This window comes from Hylobates moloch, unplaced genomic scaffold, assembly GCF_009828535.3.
Source record: "Hylobates moloch isolate HMO894 unplaced genomic scaffold, HMol_V3 SCAFFOLD_10, whole genome shotgun sequence".
Classification (NCBI taxonomy): domain Eukaryota; kingdom Metazoa; phylum Chordata; class Mammalia; order Primates; family Hylobatidae; genus Hylobates; species Hylobates moloch.
Window position 1 is genome coordinate 85,460,672 of NW_026652285.1, and position 18,027 is coordinate 85,478,698.

Here is an 18,027-nt window from a genome sequence, read left to right on the forward strand (position 1 = left end):
ATGTGCGTTTGTGGACTTATATATAGTCTTAGGAGGGTATGTGGCGGTTTTTTGGTTGTTGTCTTAAAAATGTTTTTTAGGCCCGGTGGCTCATGCCTATAATCCCAGCACTTTGGGAGGCTGAGGAAGATGGATCACTTGAGGTCAGGAGTTCAAAACCAGCCTGGGCCAAGATGGTGAAATCCTGTCTCTACTAAAAATACAAAAATTAGTCAGGTGTGGTGGCGTGCGCCTGTAGTCCCAGCTACTCAGGAGGCTGAGGCAGGAGAATCACTTGAACCCAGGAGGTGGAGGTTGCAGTGAGCTGAGATGTAAGGCGCCCAAAACCGGGGGCGACAAGGAGCCCCCCCCCCCAACCCAAAAAAAAAAAAAAAAAAAAATGCTGGGCGTGATGACTCATGCCTGTAATCTCATCACTTAGGGAGGCCTAGGCAGGCAGATCACTTGAGGTCAGGAGTTCACAACCAGCCTGGCCAATATGGCGAAACCTATTAAAAATACAAAAATTAGCTAGGTGCGGTGGTGTACCCCTGTAATCTCAGTTACTGGGGAAGCTGAGGCAAAAGGATCACTTGAGCCCAGGAGGCGGAGGTTATAGTGAGCTGAGAGCCTGCCACTGCACTCCAGACTGGGTGATGGGAGTGAAACCCTGTCTCAAAAAAAACAAAAAAATTAAAACACAGATAAGACCATTTTATAGCTGTTGTGAAATTTGTTAGGCTATCTGGGACATCTTTCCATGGCAGTACATTTACATTCACGTCACTTTTTTGAAAGTTTGTGAAGTATTGCAGTGTAGTGGATCATATTTATTTTACCGTCTTGTAATGCATGCTTGGCTTGTTCCCACTTCTCCCCTTGTACAATCTTTTCACACTTCTGCCCATCTTCTCTATCTCCTTTATCTTCGTCATCTTCCTTTAATACAGTGTGTCCTTAATATCAAGCTGATCTGATTTTTTTAATTGATCTTTAATTTTTTTAAATGATTCATTTATTCAAATGATTTCAAACTTAGAAAAAAGTTGCAAAGGTAGTATAATGAGCTTCACCTAGAAAATATCAATTGTTGACATTTTGCCACATTCATTGTCGCTTGTTCTCTCTGTCTTCCTATTTATCTATCTAGTGTATATGTTAGAAACTTATTTTTTTATGGTCTATTTGAGGGTAAATTCCAGAAAACATGAACTTTTCTTTCAAGATACTTCAGCATGTTTCTCCTAGAAACAAAGACATTCCCTTACATAACCCCAGTGTAAATTAAGGAAATTTAACATTGATATAATACTATAATCTAATACACAGTCCATATCCAACTGTTGCCAATTGTGCAAATGTTCTTCATAGTGTTTTGTTTTCCTAATTCAGCTGGTCTTTTCAAGTCTAGAATTATTCCTTAGCTTTTTTTTTTTTTTTTAACATTTTTAAAGAGTCAAGGCCAGTTTTATAGGATCTCCCTCAGTTGGGTTTATCTGATGTTATCTTATGATTAGATTCAAGTTATACATTTTTAGCAGGAATACCTCATAAGTGATCTGTCTTCAGTTCATCATATCTGGGGGCACATGATGTCCCTTTGTCCGTTATCAAAGATGTTAATTTTGAACACTTGGATAAGCTGATGTCTGCCAGGTTTCCTCATTATAAAGTTACACTTTTCCTTTTATAATTAATAAGCAGTCTGTGAGGAGACACTTTCTGCATATATATCCTGTGTCCCTTCAGACTTTCTCCCAATAGTTTTAGCATCCATTGGTCACTCCTGCCTGAATTATTCCTTTTATTTGCTTGTTTGTTTGTTCCCTTATTCAATATTAATACAGACTCATGGATTCTTATTTTATTCAATGCATTATAATCTGTCATTGTTATTACTAATTTTGACATTCAGACTGTCCCAGATTTGGCCAGCAGAAGCCCCTTCAAGCTGGACCCTGTGTCCTTTTGAAAATTCCCATCATTCTTAGAGCAGTTTCTTGCTCTCTGGCACAAGAAGCACAAGAAGAAAACCCCAGCTCAACTTGTGCTTCTCCTGCCCCTGAATCAGCTGCTTCTCCAGGGGACCTGGTTGTTTTTAGTGGAGAATGATATTTAGAAACCAAGATCTGAGCATTAAGGGTACTCAGTGACCTTGCTTCCAGGCCTCACTCAGCTCACTCAGTGTATAGCAGATGGAACTAGGAAGAGAGAGGGAGAGAGAGTGAGAGTGTGTGTGTGTAGCTGTTTGATGCATGAGTTTGTGTCACAGCTTCTTTTTTTTTTTTTTTTTTTTTTTTTTTTGAGACGGAGTCTCGCTCTGTCACTCAGGCTGGAGTGCAGTGGCGCAATCTTGCCTCACTGCAACTTCCACCTCCTGGGTCCAAGCAATTCTCCTGCCTCAGCCTGCCAAGTAGCTGGGATTACAAGCATGTGTCACCATACCCAGCTAATTTTTGTAATTTTAGTGGAGACAAGGTTTCACCATATTAGCCAGGCTGGTCTCGAATTCCTGACCTCAAGTGATCCTTCTGCCTCAGTCTCCCAAAGTGCTGGGATTACAGGCATAAGCCACCATGCCCAGCCCGTATCACAACTTCTAATTCCAATGTAACACCTCAAGGTTTTTCCTTTGCCCTCTCCTTTTCTACATTTGTACCTTTTGTTATTTTACAGTGAGGACTCCAGCCCCCAACAACATCAATATTTGCTCAATCCTACAATACATATAAAGTTGTCTGAGCATTGCTAAGCCCATACTACTATTGACAGGCCTATCCATAGAGTTCCAGATTTGTCTGTAGTTCTTTATGCCCCCAGGCTGAGGGAATGTACTCTCAAAGTAGTGTTCAAAAGTTGTGAAGCCCCATCTAGCCGGAAACTCACTTATCTGAGAAGTGCCTTGTTGGCTCTGGTGTTTCCATGCTGTGGCTGGGCTCAACTCTGACCGGACAGTGCCGCAGATCCTGCTGCACCATCTGGGCGTTCTGATCCTGGCCGGGGCCTGCTGTGTTCAGGTCCTTTTTCATTTCCACCCCTTTGGGGCCATGAGTTTTGTCTTCGGTACCATAGGGCAGCTAGCCCAGGTGGTTCGCTGTAGACTTTACTATGTTCAGCCTCACATTTGCCCTGGGATGACAGCTTAGCACCGCTGACATCAGCTCCTCTTTCTTCCCCACCTGTTGGCGGGAGCTCCTTCATTCTGAGAAGATGGCAATAGACCCTCTGTTGTCCTGACCACAAAGAGCCTTTGTTACTAGAGCTTGCTCCCAGTATTTGTAAGGTTCTGTTCACCTTATGCCTCCCAAGACAGAACAGTCAGTGACAGTCTTGCAAAGAGCCATCAGGGCACATGCCTCACCCCTGTGCCCACTCCATTTATGGACAGAGCCATGAGATATGGGGAGAGAGCATGTATACTCGGAACCACTGCCTTATCTCAACGCCATCTTCAGGATTGGAGGCAGTAGGAAAGGTCTTTCTCAGCACCTGGGTGAAAAGGCTGCAAAGCTCCATGGTAAACCCCTACTTTGCCCTATATTCCTTTGAGATTTCACTTCAGGTCAAGGAAAAAATTATGTTGAATGCTGCCTGGGCTTCATCCCAGTTTTGTTCTATTTTTGCATGGAGGCAGGACTTGAATCCGCTCCCCTTTTTATCTCTGAATCTGTTCTGTCCTGTTAAATCAGATAACCACTACTTCCCAGGTTAAAGCAAAGTTGAGGTGTGATTCTGTAGAGACAACAGCAAGCCCAGGGCCTCGCTGCTCATACGTGGCATTTTCAACTCCTAGGCATCATATTGTCCCAAATTACCTCTCCAGCAAAACCCAGGCCCCACTGTGAGCTGAGGAGAGAGTTATTGAGAGCACACAGTGCCATGATTCATTTGTGGCTGGGGTGATAACTGATGGCCCTTTCCTCTGTGGATCCCTCAGGTGTTTGCATTTTTAAAGTAGAGGAGTAGCTGAACCTTCTGACAAAACCCAGGGAAACATGACTGCCCCAACAGGTCTGAGAGGGAGGTGAGATATTTTCCAGGCAAGGGCAAGATGTTGGAGTAGAAAGACTATCGTGCAGGGGTTCCAGAGGCCCAGGAGGTCTTAGCCCCAGCTCTGCTTTAACTTATTGAGGGACTCTGGCAAGTTGCTTCCTCTGCAGAGCACACCACCTTCAATTTCTAATACTGGCACCAAGAACACATCTTCCTGTAAACTGTCCACCAGCTTTGCTAAAATTAAGGTTTCTGGGGGGCACAGGGGAAATGGCCACCTTCCCTTTTGGCCCAAGCCCCTGTGTGGGGCCTGGATGCCACTCTTTTTTTTTTTTTTTTTTTTGAGACAGGGTCTCACTCTGTCACCCAGGCTGGAGTGCAGTGGCATGATCTCGGCTCACTGCAGCCTCGAACTCCTGGGCTCGAGCAATCCTCCCACCTCAGCCTCCCAAGTAGCTGGGACTACAGGTGCATGCCACCACACCCAGCTAATTTTTAAATTTTTTGTAGAGATGGAGTCTTATTATGTTGCCCATGCTGGTCTCAAACTCCTGGGCTCAAGCGATCCTCTCCCACCTCAGGCCTCCCAAAGTGCTAGGGTCACAGGGGTGAGCCACTGCACCTGGCCCTACCTGCCAATCTTGGTGTCACCTGATAGGAGGATTTTACTTCTGTTCTTCTCTTCACCCCATATTGATCCAGATATATTTCCAGGACCATCCTGAATCTCTGTCTCTGTTTTTCCCCATATAAGGACCGAAGAAGCAGAGGGCATTTTGGATCCCCAGGAGTCGGAAATGTTAAACTTTAATGAGAAGTGCACTCGGAGCCCACTACTGACCCAGCTCTGGGCAACGGCGGTTCTTGGGTCCCTTTCAGGTTAGGAGCAGTAGAGCCCAGGACCATTAGGACAACTGGGCTTCTGTCTGTCTGTCTGGGGTTCCCTCCTGGTTCACACTGGGTACCCGTGCTTCTGAGATGATAGCTTAAACAAGTCATGCTGGATGCAGGCTGGTCAGTAGGGTCAAGGTTCCAGACAGGCCTGGGGCAGCTGGACCAAGTCCTTCCCATTTCCAGACTAACATGTTCTGTGGTTGGGTCAAAGATAAATCTCATTCCTATAAGTCATGGCTTCCTTATATCCTGACCTACTAGGGCAGCTCAATATTATTTATTAGAAACCTGGGGTTTCTCTTTAAGAAAATATAATTGATGGCCAACTGAAGAACATCTGGACCAAGATTCAAACTGCCTGATTTGCCTCACTTATTCACTTTACACACACTGACTCAGGCCAACTGTGGGCCCCACCCTGTGCTGCATGCTGGGGCCACAGAGGTAAACTGACATGGTCTTCTGCCTCCAGGAATTCCCATTTAGCACGGAGGTTCTCCAGAGCAGGCCTCCTCCAAGTTAGATGGAAGCTTCCATTCTCCCAGTGGTAGTCTTTGCACAATTTGTGAAACAGGTTAATAGACTGATTTTTTTTTTTCAGTTTTAATCCTCCCTTCTCATATTATCCTTACAATTTTGGTATAAGCTGTAGCTTGTCTACTCTAGATTCTGGTATCAAATGATGCCTGATTTACCAGCAGTTTAGATATTTGCTAGAAATTGCTTATCTCATGCTTCCTAGCTCCCAGAGGCTGTGTTTCTAGGACAAGTCCAATCTGGAGGCCACAGATATGACCAAGTAGAAAGAGTATAATCAGTGCTAGGTATAGGAACAAAATGCTTTGTCTTCATTTTGCCCCTGCCACCAACTCAGTGTGTAAACTTGGACAACTCCCTTTTCCTCTCTGGGCCTTATTTCTATCAGAGTTTACAGTTGAGGGTCTTGACTGATAGTAACTATTGTTATAAAGGCTACAGTTTATAGAGCACTTACATGCTGGGCACTTTACATGTATGATTCTGTTTAATTCTTGTGATCACCCAGTGAGAAGTCCTATTTTGACCCACATTTTGCAGACAAGGCTCAGAGAGAGTAAATGGCTTATATGAGGTCACCATGCTAGTGAGTGGTGAGGAACATTTTGCTACCTGGCAGGGGTTAGGTCAGGGGTGGGCCCTCAGCAACTCTGAGAATTCTTTCTGGCAGGCACAGAGGACGTACGGATCGATGAGAGGACAGTCAGCCCTTTCCTGCAATTGTCAGATGATCGAAAGACCCTGACCTTCAGCACCAAGAAGTCAAAGGCCTGTGCAGATGGCCCAGAGCGGTTCGACCACTGGCCCAATGCCCTGGCTGCCACCTCCTTCCAGAATGGGCTCCATGCCTGGATGGTGAATGTCCAGAACAGTTGTGCCTATAAGGTGGGCGTGGCCTCAGGCCACCTGCCCCGCAAGGGTTCTGGCAGTGACTGCCGTCTGGGCCACAATGCCTTCTCCTGGGTCTTCTCTCGCTATGATCAGGAGTTTCGTTTCTCACACAATGGGCAGCACGAGCCCCTGGGGCTGCTGCGGGGCCCAGCCCAGCTGGGTGTAGTGCTGGACTTGCAGGCTCGGGAGCTGCTCTTCTATGAGCCAGCTTCCGGCACAGTGCTCTATACCCATCATGGGTCCTTCCCAGGGCCCCTCTTCCCAGTCTTTGCTGTGGCTGATCAGACCATTTCCATTGTCCGCTGACCTCTGGCCACAGGAAGCCAGGTCCACCACCCCCCACCCTTTCAGGCCATGTTTCTACTCAGTGTCCTTTTCCCAAATGATGTGTGTGGTGTTTCTAAGAAACAGGGCCCATAACCAGTGGGCAGCTTTAGGAGGGATGGGGATCTGTTTCAGATCTAGGCACAACCTGTAAATCACAGGTGTCCAAACTTTTGGCTTTCCTGGGCCACATTTGAAGAAGAATTTTCTTGGGCCACATAAAATACACTAACAATAGCTGATGAGCTAAAAAAAAAAAAAAAGTGTGTATAATTTTTGTGATATGTGCCACCACAGATAAGCAAAAAAGTCCTTGCATTCAAAGGGTTGGAGATTGCTGCTTTGAGTGCTGGGTACCTGTGGGGAACCTACTACTCTCTGGGCCTTAGTCTCCCAAATCCACCACGCATCTGTCCCTCTGAGGGTGTCTTCACTTTGTCTCTGGCATCTAGCATGGTGTCTGGTGCATAGTGAGCATGCAATAAATATTTGGCAGGTGAGTGGATGGATAGATGGATAGGTGAATGTAGGTGGACAGGTGACTGGGTGGATGTTGTGGTCTCTGGAGAAGCACTGCCATTCAGCCTCCTGCTCCAGCTTTTCACATGCAGAAGCGCTCTCTTCACAGGCAGAGAAGCCTGTGGCTAAAGTTTCCGCATCCCATTAATTCAGTGCTTCTGTCTTTTTCATGACATGGCACATAGAGAAAATATTTTTTCTAGCACACAAGAGCAACCTGAAAGGCTGCTCCTGGCCAGAGGACTCTGTCCTGGGGGACCATATCCTCCCCCATGTCCTGCCTAGGCCCTCAGGACCAGGGGATCATGTCTCCAGGTAACCCAACTGTAGCCCCTGCCGGCTGAGCTCCAGCCTGTGCCCACTGGTAATAGCAGGGACGGCCTTTTCCCTTAGAGCAGCTGTTAAGTCCCTACCTGATGGCCCCCTCTGACATAAACTGCACACCTGGGGTGATGGCTTAAAGCCAGAAAGAGCTGAGGGAGTAAGAGGGCCAACCTTAGGGCACGTGGGCAATATTAAAGGTCTTAAAAGCATTAAAGACTTATTCCATGTTCTTCGTTGATAATTGGGTGTATGCTGTACGCTGGCCTGTCTTCATACACTTATTGCATTCTCGGAAATAAGTGGGTCGCAGCTCAGTGTAGCAGAAAGAGCCTGGAGACATTACCAAGACCCAAGGCAAGTCCCTTTATGTTTGTCTCCATGAGGAGTTCACCCTAGAACAGTGGTCTTCAAACTTTTGTCCAAGAACTCTCTTCTAAAGTAATCTTACAACTTTAGGCTCCTGCATCCAAAGAAGATGAAAGGCAGAGCCCTCCCCTTTCTTTGGGAGCCACAGAGCAGCTTGAAAACCACTGTTTATTAATTAATTTTTTTTTTAAGACAGAGTCTCAAAGGAGGCTGAGGCGGGTGGATCACCTGAGGTCAGGAGTTCGAGACCAGCCTGGCCAACATGGTGAAACCCCATCTCTACTAAAAATACAAAAAATTAGCTGGGCATAATGGTGCACACCTGTGATCTCAGCTACTCGGGAGACTGAGGCAGGAGAATTGCTTGAACCTGGGAGGTGGAGGTTGTAGTGAGCCTAGATCGCAACACTGCACTCTAGGCTGGGCAACAGAGTGGGACTCCATCTCAAAAAAAAAAAAAAAAAAAAGGGAAATTACTGTTGCCTGGCCTTGGTGCCAGTCCCAAGGAAAACAGACCAAAAGGGGTTTGGTCAAGTCCCAAAGAGATCTTCCCTGCCTTTGCCTGGGCACAGCCCCTGCTCAAAAATCTGGGTCAAAGCCAAGGCTCTTCTTGGCACCTGAAGGCCCCCATGCCATTTCTGTCAATCCACCAACCCAGCTCCTCACAGCAGCCTTCATTCCAGTTCATGGGCCTGCTGCAGCAATGTCCTCCTCGTCCCCCTGCTCATCTAAAGCCACCCCCAATGCCACTACTCAATTCAGCATCCACTCTAGAGCCCTCCCTAGCTGCTGGCACCAGAACACACTGCCAGGAGTATGCCTGTGTTTTTAATGTGTGGTATCCCCTGTCACTGGGCAAGGAACAGAGATGTCCAGCAAATACCAAGTAGAAAGGTGTGGGAAGGTGGGGAGGCAGGAGAACTTTGTTGTTTTTAGAGACAGGGTTTTGCTCTGTTGCCCAGGCTGGAGTGCAGTGGCACGTAGCTTACTGTAACAGGACTTGTGGGCTCAAGCGATCCCCCTGCCTCAGCCTTCCAAGTGGCTGGGATTAAATGTGCGTGCCAGCTAGTTTTTACATTTTTTGAAGAGATAGGGTTTCACCATGTTGCCCAGGCTAGTCTTGAACTCCTGGGCTCAAGTGATCCTCCTGCCTCAGCCTCCTAAAGTGAAAAAAGGAATTGAAAAGCCCAACCTACTTCAACCTCCAATTGTTCCCCCCTCTCCCCAAACCTATTCCCTACACTGCAGTCCTTGTTCCCCATACTTTCCTACCTCCACACTTGTCTCTGCGACTGAGGTGTCCTTTGAGATTGATACTCTTTAGGACACCTCCCCTATTCTCCCAGAATCTCCACTGCACCACATTTCACATGACAAGCATCCTCATCTACTTACAACCTAGTGGTCAAGCCAATGGGCTTTGGATTCAGATGTGCCTAAGTTGGAATCCTGGCATCTTTGCATGCTAGCTGTGACCTCGGGCAGGCTGCTTAACCTCTGAATTTCAGTTTCCTCATTTGTAAAGTTGTGGAGGGGGTCAAACCACCTAGGCCAAACGAGGTAGCTTTGAGGGTTATATGTGCATGTAAGTAACTCAGCACCTTACCTAACACGGGCAGGCATATGTCAACAGGATTTCTTCTCATGACTGTCATGGGATTCCTTGTTTAGATTCTCCCCTTCATACTATGTGGTGCTAATGGACAGTGTCCCTACAGAACGGCTTAGCATCCTGCTTTTAAAACTAAGCACTGACCCCAGGCTTCCAGAGGGTGTTTCAGAAGCTGAAAGAGAGACCTTAGGACCTCTGCTTCAACTCCAGCAGTTTTTCAGGGTCTGTTTTTAGTTTTGCATAATGGGGTTTCAGATCTCTCATGACAAAAGGCCCCTGCTGCTAAAACCAAGTTTGAAAAGTGCCTGGTTTTGAAGCTAGTGGGGCCCTCTGTGAATCCTGTTGGATGTGAAGGCGACTCCTAGTGGAAAAGGGACACAGGTGTGAATGAGAATGAGGCAGGGCAGAGGCTAGGAGCTGGTTAGTGGGGGAAGGCTGAGAGCTCAGCACTCACTGCTTTATTATCACAATAGGTGACAAAGGCCCCAGGGAGAGGGGAAAAGTCCAGAGCTGTGGAGAAAGAAGGGGCTCCCTGTCTCCAGGGTTTGTTTAGGGTTTTCTCCATGGCCTAGGGCCCAGCCACTTCCCTCACCGGCCTCAAAGCCCTGAAGTTGAGCCCTCTAGGCAGTCAAGGGCAGGCAGGAGATGGGCCAGAGAGGGAAGGATGTGTTCTTTAGGTACAGAATCCCTGGCCACGGGGTCCAGTGCCTGTGGGCCAACCACCAGGAAGCTGTGCATGCCCACAGCCCGAGGCCCCTGGTAATCGCAGAGGTAATTATCCCCAACGTGGGCTGCCACTACCGGTTCCATATGAGCAAGCCGCAAAGCCTCTTGGAAAATGCGGGGGTCTGGCTTGGGCCAGCCAGCAGCCTCAGAGGTCAGCACAAAGTCGAAGTGTTCACGCAGGCCAAGGCCTCCCAGGATGCCCTCTAGCCGTCGGTCAAAGTTGGAGATCACTGCCAACCTCAGACCCCGTGTACGGCACTCCCTCAGGGTGTCCTCAGCCCCATCCAACACCTGCCAGGTGCAGGGGCGGCTGAAGTCTTTGTAAAGCTGTTCAGCGATGGGGGCTACAGCCTGAGCATCCTGGACACCCGCCAGGTGGAAGGTCTGCAGGACCACGTCCAGCCACCACTGGCGGGAGGTGAGGCCGTGGCTCAGGCCGTAGTTGGGGAAGCTGTGGCTCTGAGCCCTGTACGCCTGCCTGAAGCCTTGTTCCAGGGCTGAGGGCTCCACCTCCAGCCCATAGGCCCGGGCCTTGGTGGCATATTCCTCCCCTAAGGGGTGGCGGAGCCTGAGCAGCGTGTCCTTCACATCCCACGTCAGCAGTCGTATCTGCAGCCGGTGTGCCATGGAGGAGGCCAAGTCCACCCCAGTTCTGCCTCAGGTCCCACGGTGGATCCCAGGGGAAGCTGAGCTGGATAAGACCGCCTCCGCACAACCTAACAATCACCTCTTTCCAGGCCTTGTGGGTCAGATTTGCTGGCTAACATGAAGCACTTGGGAAATGTCTTCACAGCACAAGATCCTAGAATGAAAAATAGCAGGTAAGGTGGAAGCTCAGGCCCTGACATCAGACAGACTGGGTTCAAATTCTGGTGCTGCCAACGGTATGACCCTAGGAAAGTCACTCTGAATCCACAACAAATTTCTGAGCACCTTTTTGAGCTAGCTGCTAGCATATGGGACAGATTTCCAGCCCTTAGGGCATTTACAGGCACTGACGAACAGGGATATGGATATTAGGCAAAGAACTATACAAACACTTAAATACAATGAAGTCAATAGATACCATAAGAATATAAATCCAGGGCCCGCGTCTAGTCTGTGTAGTTAGGGAATGTCATAAGCAAGAGAAGTTTCTTTTTATTTCTTTTTAATTTTTTAATTTTTTTTTGAGACAGGGTCTCTCTCTGTCTCCCAGGCTGGAGTGCATGGCTCATTGCTGCCTCGATCTCCCAGGCTCGGTCAATCCTCCTGCTTCAGCCCTCCCTAGTAGTTGGAGCTACAGGCACGTGCCACCATGCCCGGCTAATTTTTGAACTTTTTGTAGAGATGGGGGGGGGGGGGGGGGGTGGGTCTCACTATGTTGCCTAGGCTGCTCTCCAACCCCTGGACTCAAGTGATCCCCCAGCCTTGGCCACTCAAAATACTGGGATTACAGGCGTGAGCCACCACTCCTGGCCTTGCAAGTCAAGTTTCAATGGAGATCAGAAGAATGAATGTGCAAGAAGCAGAGGTAGGTGAGTGCCCTTGTCAGTGGAAATAGCAAGTGCAAAGGCCCTGAGGCAGGGCAAGGAGTCTGGTGCTTTGGGTAGACAGAGGCCAGCTGTCTGACACACAGGATGCAATTATTATGATTGCTATTATCATTATTAGGGATGTCAAAGACAGAAGGGGCCTTGCAGAGCATCTGAACAATATCCTGGCTGCTGGGCAGAGTAGACTGAGCCAGCAAGGGGCAGGTACTTAACTAAGGTCACAGTGAGCCAGTGGCACAGCCAGGACCAGAACCCAAACTTCCAGACTCTCTGGCCAGTTCTTCCACTGTACCATGAGATATATTTGGATTTTAAAAATTGGTGAACCTGTACAGCACAGGAGCAAAGACAGGACACAGCAGGCTGTCTCTAGCCCTCTCTGAACCCCAACTTTTCCATCTTTACTGGAGGTAATAACACTGGCCTAGGAGGAGAGCTGATGAGAGAACTGACTCAAGGCACAAGAAACAAATGACTCAGCCTGCTATCCAGAGGCTGGTGCAGCTTCTTTCCCCAGACAGAGCTGATCCCAGACAAGGCCGTCCCCTTGAAACCTGAGGGGCCAGAGTTCAAAATACGGCCAAGTTGATACTTAGGGAAGGGCGTTGCTGGTAAATCTGGGGGAGCCTTGGAGGAAGTTTGTCCAGGAAATCAATTAAGGAGACTCATCCAAAGATCCTCTCATTTTGCAGGTGGGTAGACAGAGACCCAGTGAGGGGCAGTAATTTACCCCCAAATCACACTGGCACAGCTAAGACTAGAGCAGAGGGCTCTAGCTCCTGACCCATGGCTTTTTCTTTTTTTTGAGGCAGAGTCTCACTCTGTTACCCAGGCTGGAGTGCAGTGATGCGATTTGGGGTCACTGCAACCTCAGCCTCCCAGGTTCAAGCGATTCTCCTGCCTCAGCCTCCCAAGTAGCTGGGATTACAGGCATGCGCCACCATGCCCGGCTTTTTATTTTTTTTTTGTATTTTTAGTAGACGGGGTTTCTCCATGTTGGTCAGGCTGGTCTCGAACTCCCGACCTCAGCCTCCCAAAGTGCTAGGATTACAGGCGTGAGCCACTATACCCGGCTGGCTTTTTCTTTTTCTTTTTTTTTTTTTTTTTTTGATACAGAGCCTCACTCTGTCACCCAGGTGTACAGTGGTGCAATCTCGGCTCACTGCAACTTCCGCCTCCCACATTCAAGCGATTCTCCTTCCTCAGCCTCCAGAGTAGCTGGGACTACAGGCGCGCGCCACCACACCTGGCTAATTTTTGTATTTCTGGTAGAGACGGGGTTTCACTACGTTGGCCAGGCTGGTCTCGAACTCCCGAACTCGTGATCCTCCCCCCCGCCCCCCGCCACCCCCCGGCCTCCCAAAGTGCTGGGATTACGGTAAAGGCGTGAGCCACCGCGCCCGGCAGGGCTTTTTCGATTTCCAAAAGCGCGGGTTTGGGGCTTTGCGCTGCAGGCACGAACTGCTCACCTTTTCTCCCCACCTCCAGGGCTCGGGAAAGGCGAAGTCCAGGAGCCCGGACCTCACGCAGAATCTCTATAGCTGCCGTCGGCAGCGTGAGCTGGGGCGGCGGTCCTAGGGGCCGCGGCCGCGGCCGACCCCTTGGGTCCCCTTCTCAGCTGTAGCGCGTCCACAGCTCCGGGCCCGTTCCTGGGCCCAGGACCCACCTGACTCACAAGGAAGCCGGTTGTAAACGCAGCCGCAAGGCCCGTGGGCTCGGGCGGAGGTGCGCAAGCGCCGGGAGGCGGGGCGGGGATCGCGCAGGCCGCCCCTCCCTCCCATCCCGACCCGCCTCTGTCCCCGCTCTTAACCCCGCTCACCTTCGCCCTCTCCCACCCCATCCCCTGTCGCCCTCGCCGTCCCGTCTCCTTCCTTCCTCTCACTGTGCACCTCTCTGCGCCCGTCACCCGCCTTCACTGCGCGCTTCCGTTACCCTGCACCAACTACGCCCCTTAGTCCCTTCCCGCACCCTCTCGGTTTCCCAGCCCGCACCCTTCCGCTCCCCAGCACCTTCTCCGCCCTGTCTGCGCACCCCCTGCCCGCCACACCGCCGCTCCTCACCGCGCTCTCTCCGCTCCCCATCCCCCACCCCGTTCCTGGCCTCCTTTGGATCGGGATACCACCGAGAAGTACCCAGGTTGACTGGGAGGAGGGGAGTTGGGACCCAGCCTGGCTTGCTTAGTGTTGTGTGAACCTGGGCAAGGCCCTGCCCCTCTCTGGTCTCAGGGTCCTCAGTAGGTATTGGAGGGAATTGCTTTCATTTGGAAACTTGTTAAATCCAAGATAACTAGAGTCCGCTGCAGTAACCTGCTTTTTTATTCTTTCTTTTTCCTTTTCTTTTTCTTTTCTTTTTTTTTTGAGACGGAGTCTCGCTGTGTCCCCCAGGCTGGAGTGCAGTGGCGCGATCTCAGCCCACTGCAAACCCCGCCTCCCAGTTTCGCCTCCCTGATTCTCCTGCCTCAGACTCCCCAGTAGCTGGGAATACAGGCGTGTGCCACCACACCCAGCTAATTTTTGTATTTTTTGTAGAGACGGGGCTTCACCATGTTGGCCAGAGTGGTTTCAAACTCCTGACCTCAACTGATTCACCCGCCTCGGCCTCCCAAAGTGCTGGGGTTACAGGCCTGAGTCACTACACCCGGCCTATTCTTTTTTTTTTTTTTTTTTTTTGAGACAGAGTTTCACTCTTGTTGCACAGGCTGGAGTGTAATGGTGCGATCTCGGCTCACTGCAACCTCCGCCTCCTGGGTTCAAGCATTTCTCCTGCCTCAGCCTCCCAAGTAGCTGGGATTACAGGTGTGTGCCACCACACCCAACTAATTTTTGTATTTTTAGTGGAGACAGGGTTTCGCTGTGTTGGGCAGGCTAGTCTTGAACTCCTGACCTCAGGTGATCCGCCCACCTCAGCCTTCCAAAGTGCTGGGATTACAGGCATGAGCCACCGCACCTGGCCTCTTTGTTTTTAAGAACCTTGTGGTACCATCCTGGCTAACACGGTGAAACCCCGTCTCTACTAAAAATACAAAAAATTAGCTGGGCATGGTGGCAGGTGCCTGTAGTCCCAGCTACTGGGGAGGCTGAGGCAGGAGAATGGCATGAACCCGGGAGGTGGAGCTTACAATGAGCCAAGATTGTGCCACTGCACAATCTTTGCCTGGGCAAAGAGCGAGACTCCGTCCCCCCAAAAAAAAGAACCCTGTGGTAAGAGCCTGGAATCCTAACCACTAGACAACCAGGGAGCTTTTTTATTCTTTTGAAGAATAAAAAAAGAATTTTATTTTTGTTTGCAAAAGTAATGCGTGTTGGCTGGGCGCGGTGGCTCACGCCTGTAATCACAGCACTTTGGGAGGCCGAGGTGGGTGGATCACCTGAGGTCAGGAGTTCAAGACCAGCCTGTCCAACATAGTGAAATCCCATGTCTACTAAAAATACAAAATTAGGCGTGGTGGTGCATGCCTGTAATCCCAGCTACTTGGGAGGCTGAGGCAGGAGAATCGCTTGAACCCAGGAGGTGGAGGTTGCAGTAAGCCAAGATCAGGCTACTGTATTCCAGCCTGAGTAACAAGAGCAAAACTCCAAAAAAAAAAAAAAAAAAAAAAAAAAGTAATGCATGTAATGCATGTTAGTCTCAAAAAACTTTAAAAAATACAAACATATAAGAGTTGGCTAGGCAGAGGGGGAGGATCTGAGTGATGGTTAAGGGACGCCCTGATACAAAGGCCTCCAGGCACGAAAGTTTTTCTTCGAACCAAAGAGACACTGAGGAACTACAGGAATGTTGCTAGCCAGGGGATTTGGGCCAAAGAGGCTGGGGAGGTACCGCAGGGGAAGCTTTGAGATACTTCTGTGCCTGTGCTCTGTTCTTCTTTAGTCTTATCACCTTGCACTATGACTTCAGGCAAGACAGGTCATAAGACAGCCTCCACCACTCAGGCCCCTTTGAGAGGGTCTTGCCCCATACCCTGGAGGAAGGGAGACCGCACAGAGAGGCCAAGAAGAATTTACACAGATGGGTCTTGGTGGGTTTCTCTATTCAGTCTATTAGCGTTTTGTGCAGGCCTGTTTCTACACCGGAAGGGGTGGCCTGCCCCTCCACACCTGTGGGTATTTCTCATCAGGTGGGACGAGAGACTGAGAAAAGAAATAAGACACAGAGACAAAGTATAGAGAAAGAACAGTGGGCCCAGGAGACCGGCGCTCAGCATGCGGAGGACCTGCACCGGCACTGGTCTCTGAGTTCCCTCAGTATTTATTGATTACTATTTTCACTATCTCAGCAAGAGGAATGCGGTAGGAGAGCAGGGTGATAGTGAGGAGAAGGTCAGCAAGAAAACATGTGAGCAAAGGAATCTGTGTCACAAATAAGTTCAAGGGAAGGTACTATGCCTGGATGTGCACGCAGGCCAGATTTATGCTTCTCTCCACCAAAAATCTCAGTGGAGAAAAGAATAACAAAGCAGCATTGCTGCCAATATATCTCGCCTCCCGCCACAGGGCGGTTTATCTCCTATCTCAGAATTGAACAAATGTACTATCGGGTTTTATACCGAGACCTTCAGTTTCAGGGGCAGGCAGGAGACAGAGGCCTTCCTCTATCTGAACTTCAAGAGGCCTTCCTCTTTTACTAATCCTCCTCAGCACAGACCCTTCACGGGTGTCGGGCTGGGGGACGGTCAGGTCTTTCCCATCCCACGAGGCCATATCTCAGGCTATCACATGGGGAGAAACCTTGGACAATACCCGGCTTTCCAGGGCAGAGGTCCCTGCGGCTTTCCGCAGTGCATTGTGCCCCTGGTTTATCGAGAATGGAGAATGGCGATGACTTTTACCGAGCATACTGCCTGTAAACATTTTGTTAACAAGGCACGTCCTGTACAGCCCTAGATCCCTTAAACCTTGATTCCATACAACACGTTTTTGTGAGCTCAAGGTTGGGGCAAAGTTACAGATTAACAGCATCTCAGGGCAAAGCAATTGTTCAGGGTACAGGTCAAAATGGAGTTTCTTATGTCTTCTTTTTCTACATAGACACAATAACAGTCTGATCTCTCTTTCTTTTCCCTACATACACGGCCATGCACACTTTGTTGAACCTAAGCATAAAAATGGACAGTTTCCTCTGTATCTGTGGCTCTTCATTCTGAAAGCTCCCATGTCACAAAAAACTGTGATCAAATAAATGTATATGCTTTTTCTCCTTGTTAAAAAAAAAATACAAACATATTCAGGGCTGGGCATAGTGGCTCATGCCTGAAATCCTAGCACTTTGGAAGGCTAAGGTGGAAGGATCCCTTGAGCTCAGGGGTATGAGACCAGCCTAGGAAACAAAGTGAGACCCCATCTTGTTAAAAAATAATAACAGGCCGGGTGTGGTGGCTCACGTCTGTAATTCCAGCACTTTGGGAGGCCGAGACTGGTGGATCACTTGACGTCAGGAGTTTGAGACCAGCCTGACCAACATGGTGAAACCCCATCTCTACTAAAAATACAAAAATTAGCGGGGCATGGTGGCAGGCGCCTGTAATTCCAGCTACTCGGGAGGCTGAGGCACAAGAATTGCTTGAACCCGGGAGGCAGAGGTGGTAGTGAGCTGACATCACAGCACTGCACTCCAGTCTGGGTGACAGAGCAAGACTCTGTCTCGAGAAATAATAATAATAATGCAAAATACAAAAGTGTACAAAGTAAAAAGCCAGGCGCCCCCTCCCCACACCGAACCTCATTCATTGACCACCTAACATCTGTGGCCCTGTGTCCACTGTCCTTCTCTGAGGATTCGGTGGGAAACAAGGTGGTTCCTGCCTGCATGGGACATGGGAGGGGCAGACAACCATTGAGTAGATAAATAAACAAGGTGATTTCAGAGAGAGAAGTGGAAGCGGTAAAAAAAGAATCATTTTATGAACAGTGACAGGGTATCTCTTTGGATGAGGTGGTCAAGGGAGGAACAAAGATCTGAATGGTGAGAAGGAGGTTGTCAGGTTAAGATCAAGGAAAGTACTCCAGGTGAGGAACTGGCAAGGAGAAGGGTGTGGGGCCTCAGCCTGCTTACTGAACAAGGGCAGTAGCCTTGGGGCAGGGAGAGAAGGGCTTCCCCACCCCATCTCACTCCCCAGGGATTGCTGAGGTGACAGTTTTGGTTATGCTATGACATAGTTTTCTAGCAGCACACAAACATTTATCTAATTTTCTTTCATTCCTCTTTCTCTTTCTTTTCTTTTCTTTCTTTCTTTCTTTCTTTCTTTCTTTCTTTTTTTCTTTCTTTCTTTCTTTCTCTTCCTCCCTCCCTCCTTTCCTTCTTTCTCTCTCTCTCCCTCCCTCCCTCTTT

General features: G+C 49.1%; 2 protein-coding genes across 6 annotated transcripts in view; one reads left to right on the forward strand and one right to left on the reverse strand.

Moving 5' to 3' along the window:
• Positions 1-18,027, forward strand: part of BSPRY (B-box and SPRY domain containing) — a 35,042-nt gene that overhangs the window by 13,917 nt on the left and 3,098 nt on the right. For 2 of the 5 annotated variants that reach the window (XM_032164936.2, XM_058445201.1), the window contains exons 5-6: positions 4,727-4,851; positions 6,074-7,677. The exons of 2 other annotated variants lie outside the window; for them this stretch is intronic. In XM_032164936.2, coding sequence (XP_032020827.1) covers positions 4,727-4,851; positions 6,074-6,600 — 652 coding nt within the window. In that variant the 3' untranslated portion in view covers positions 6,601-7,677. Of the gene's footprint in view, positions 1-4,726; positions 4,852-6,073; positions 7,678-18,027 lie in introns of those variants that run through there. One more of the 5 variants, XM_058445202.1, reaches the window with a different exon arrangement.
• On the reverse strand, positions 9,856-13,427 carry HDHD3 (haloacid dehalogenase like hydrolase domain containing 3). Its single transcript, XM_032164943.2, has 2 exons — positions 13,170-13,427; positions 9,856-10,967 (listed from the first exon to the last, which is right to left on the reverse strand). The coding sequence occupies exon 2, from the start codon at positions 10,790-10,792 to the stop codon at positions 10,037-10,039; it is 756 nt and encodes a 251-aa protein (XP_032020834.1). The 5' UTR covers positions 10,793-10,967; positions 13,170-13,427; the 3' UTR covers positions 9,856-10,036.

Bases quoted from the DNA above. Each gene is read 5' to 3' on its own strand.
- HDHD3 (XM_032164943.2), bottom strand. From the start codon at position 10,792: ATGGCACACCGGCTGCAGATACGACTGCTGACGTGGGATGTGAAGGAC.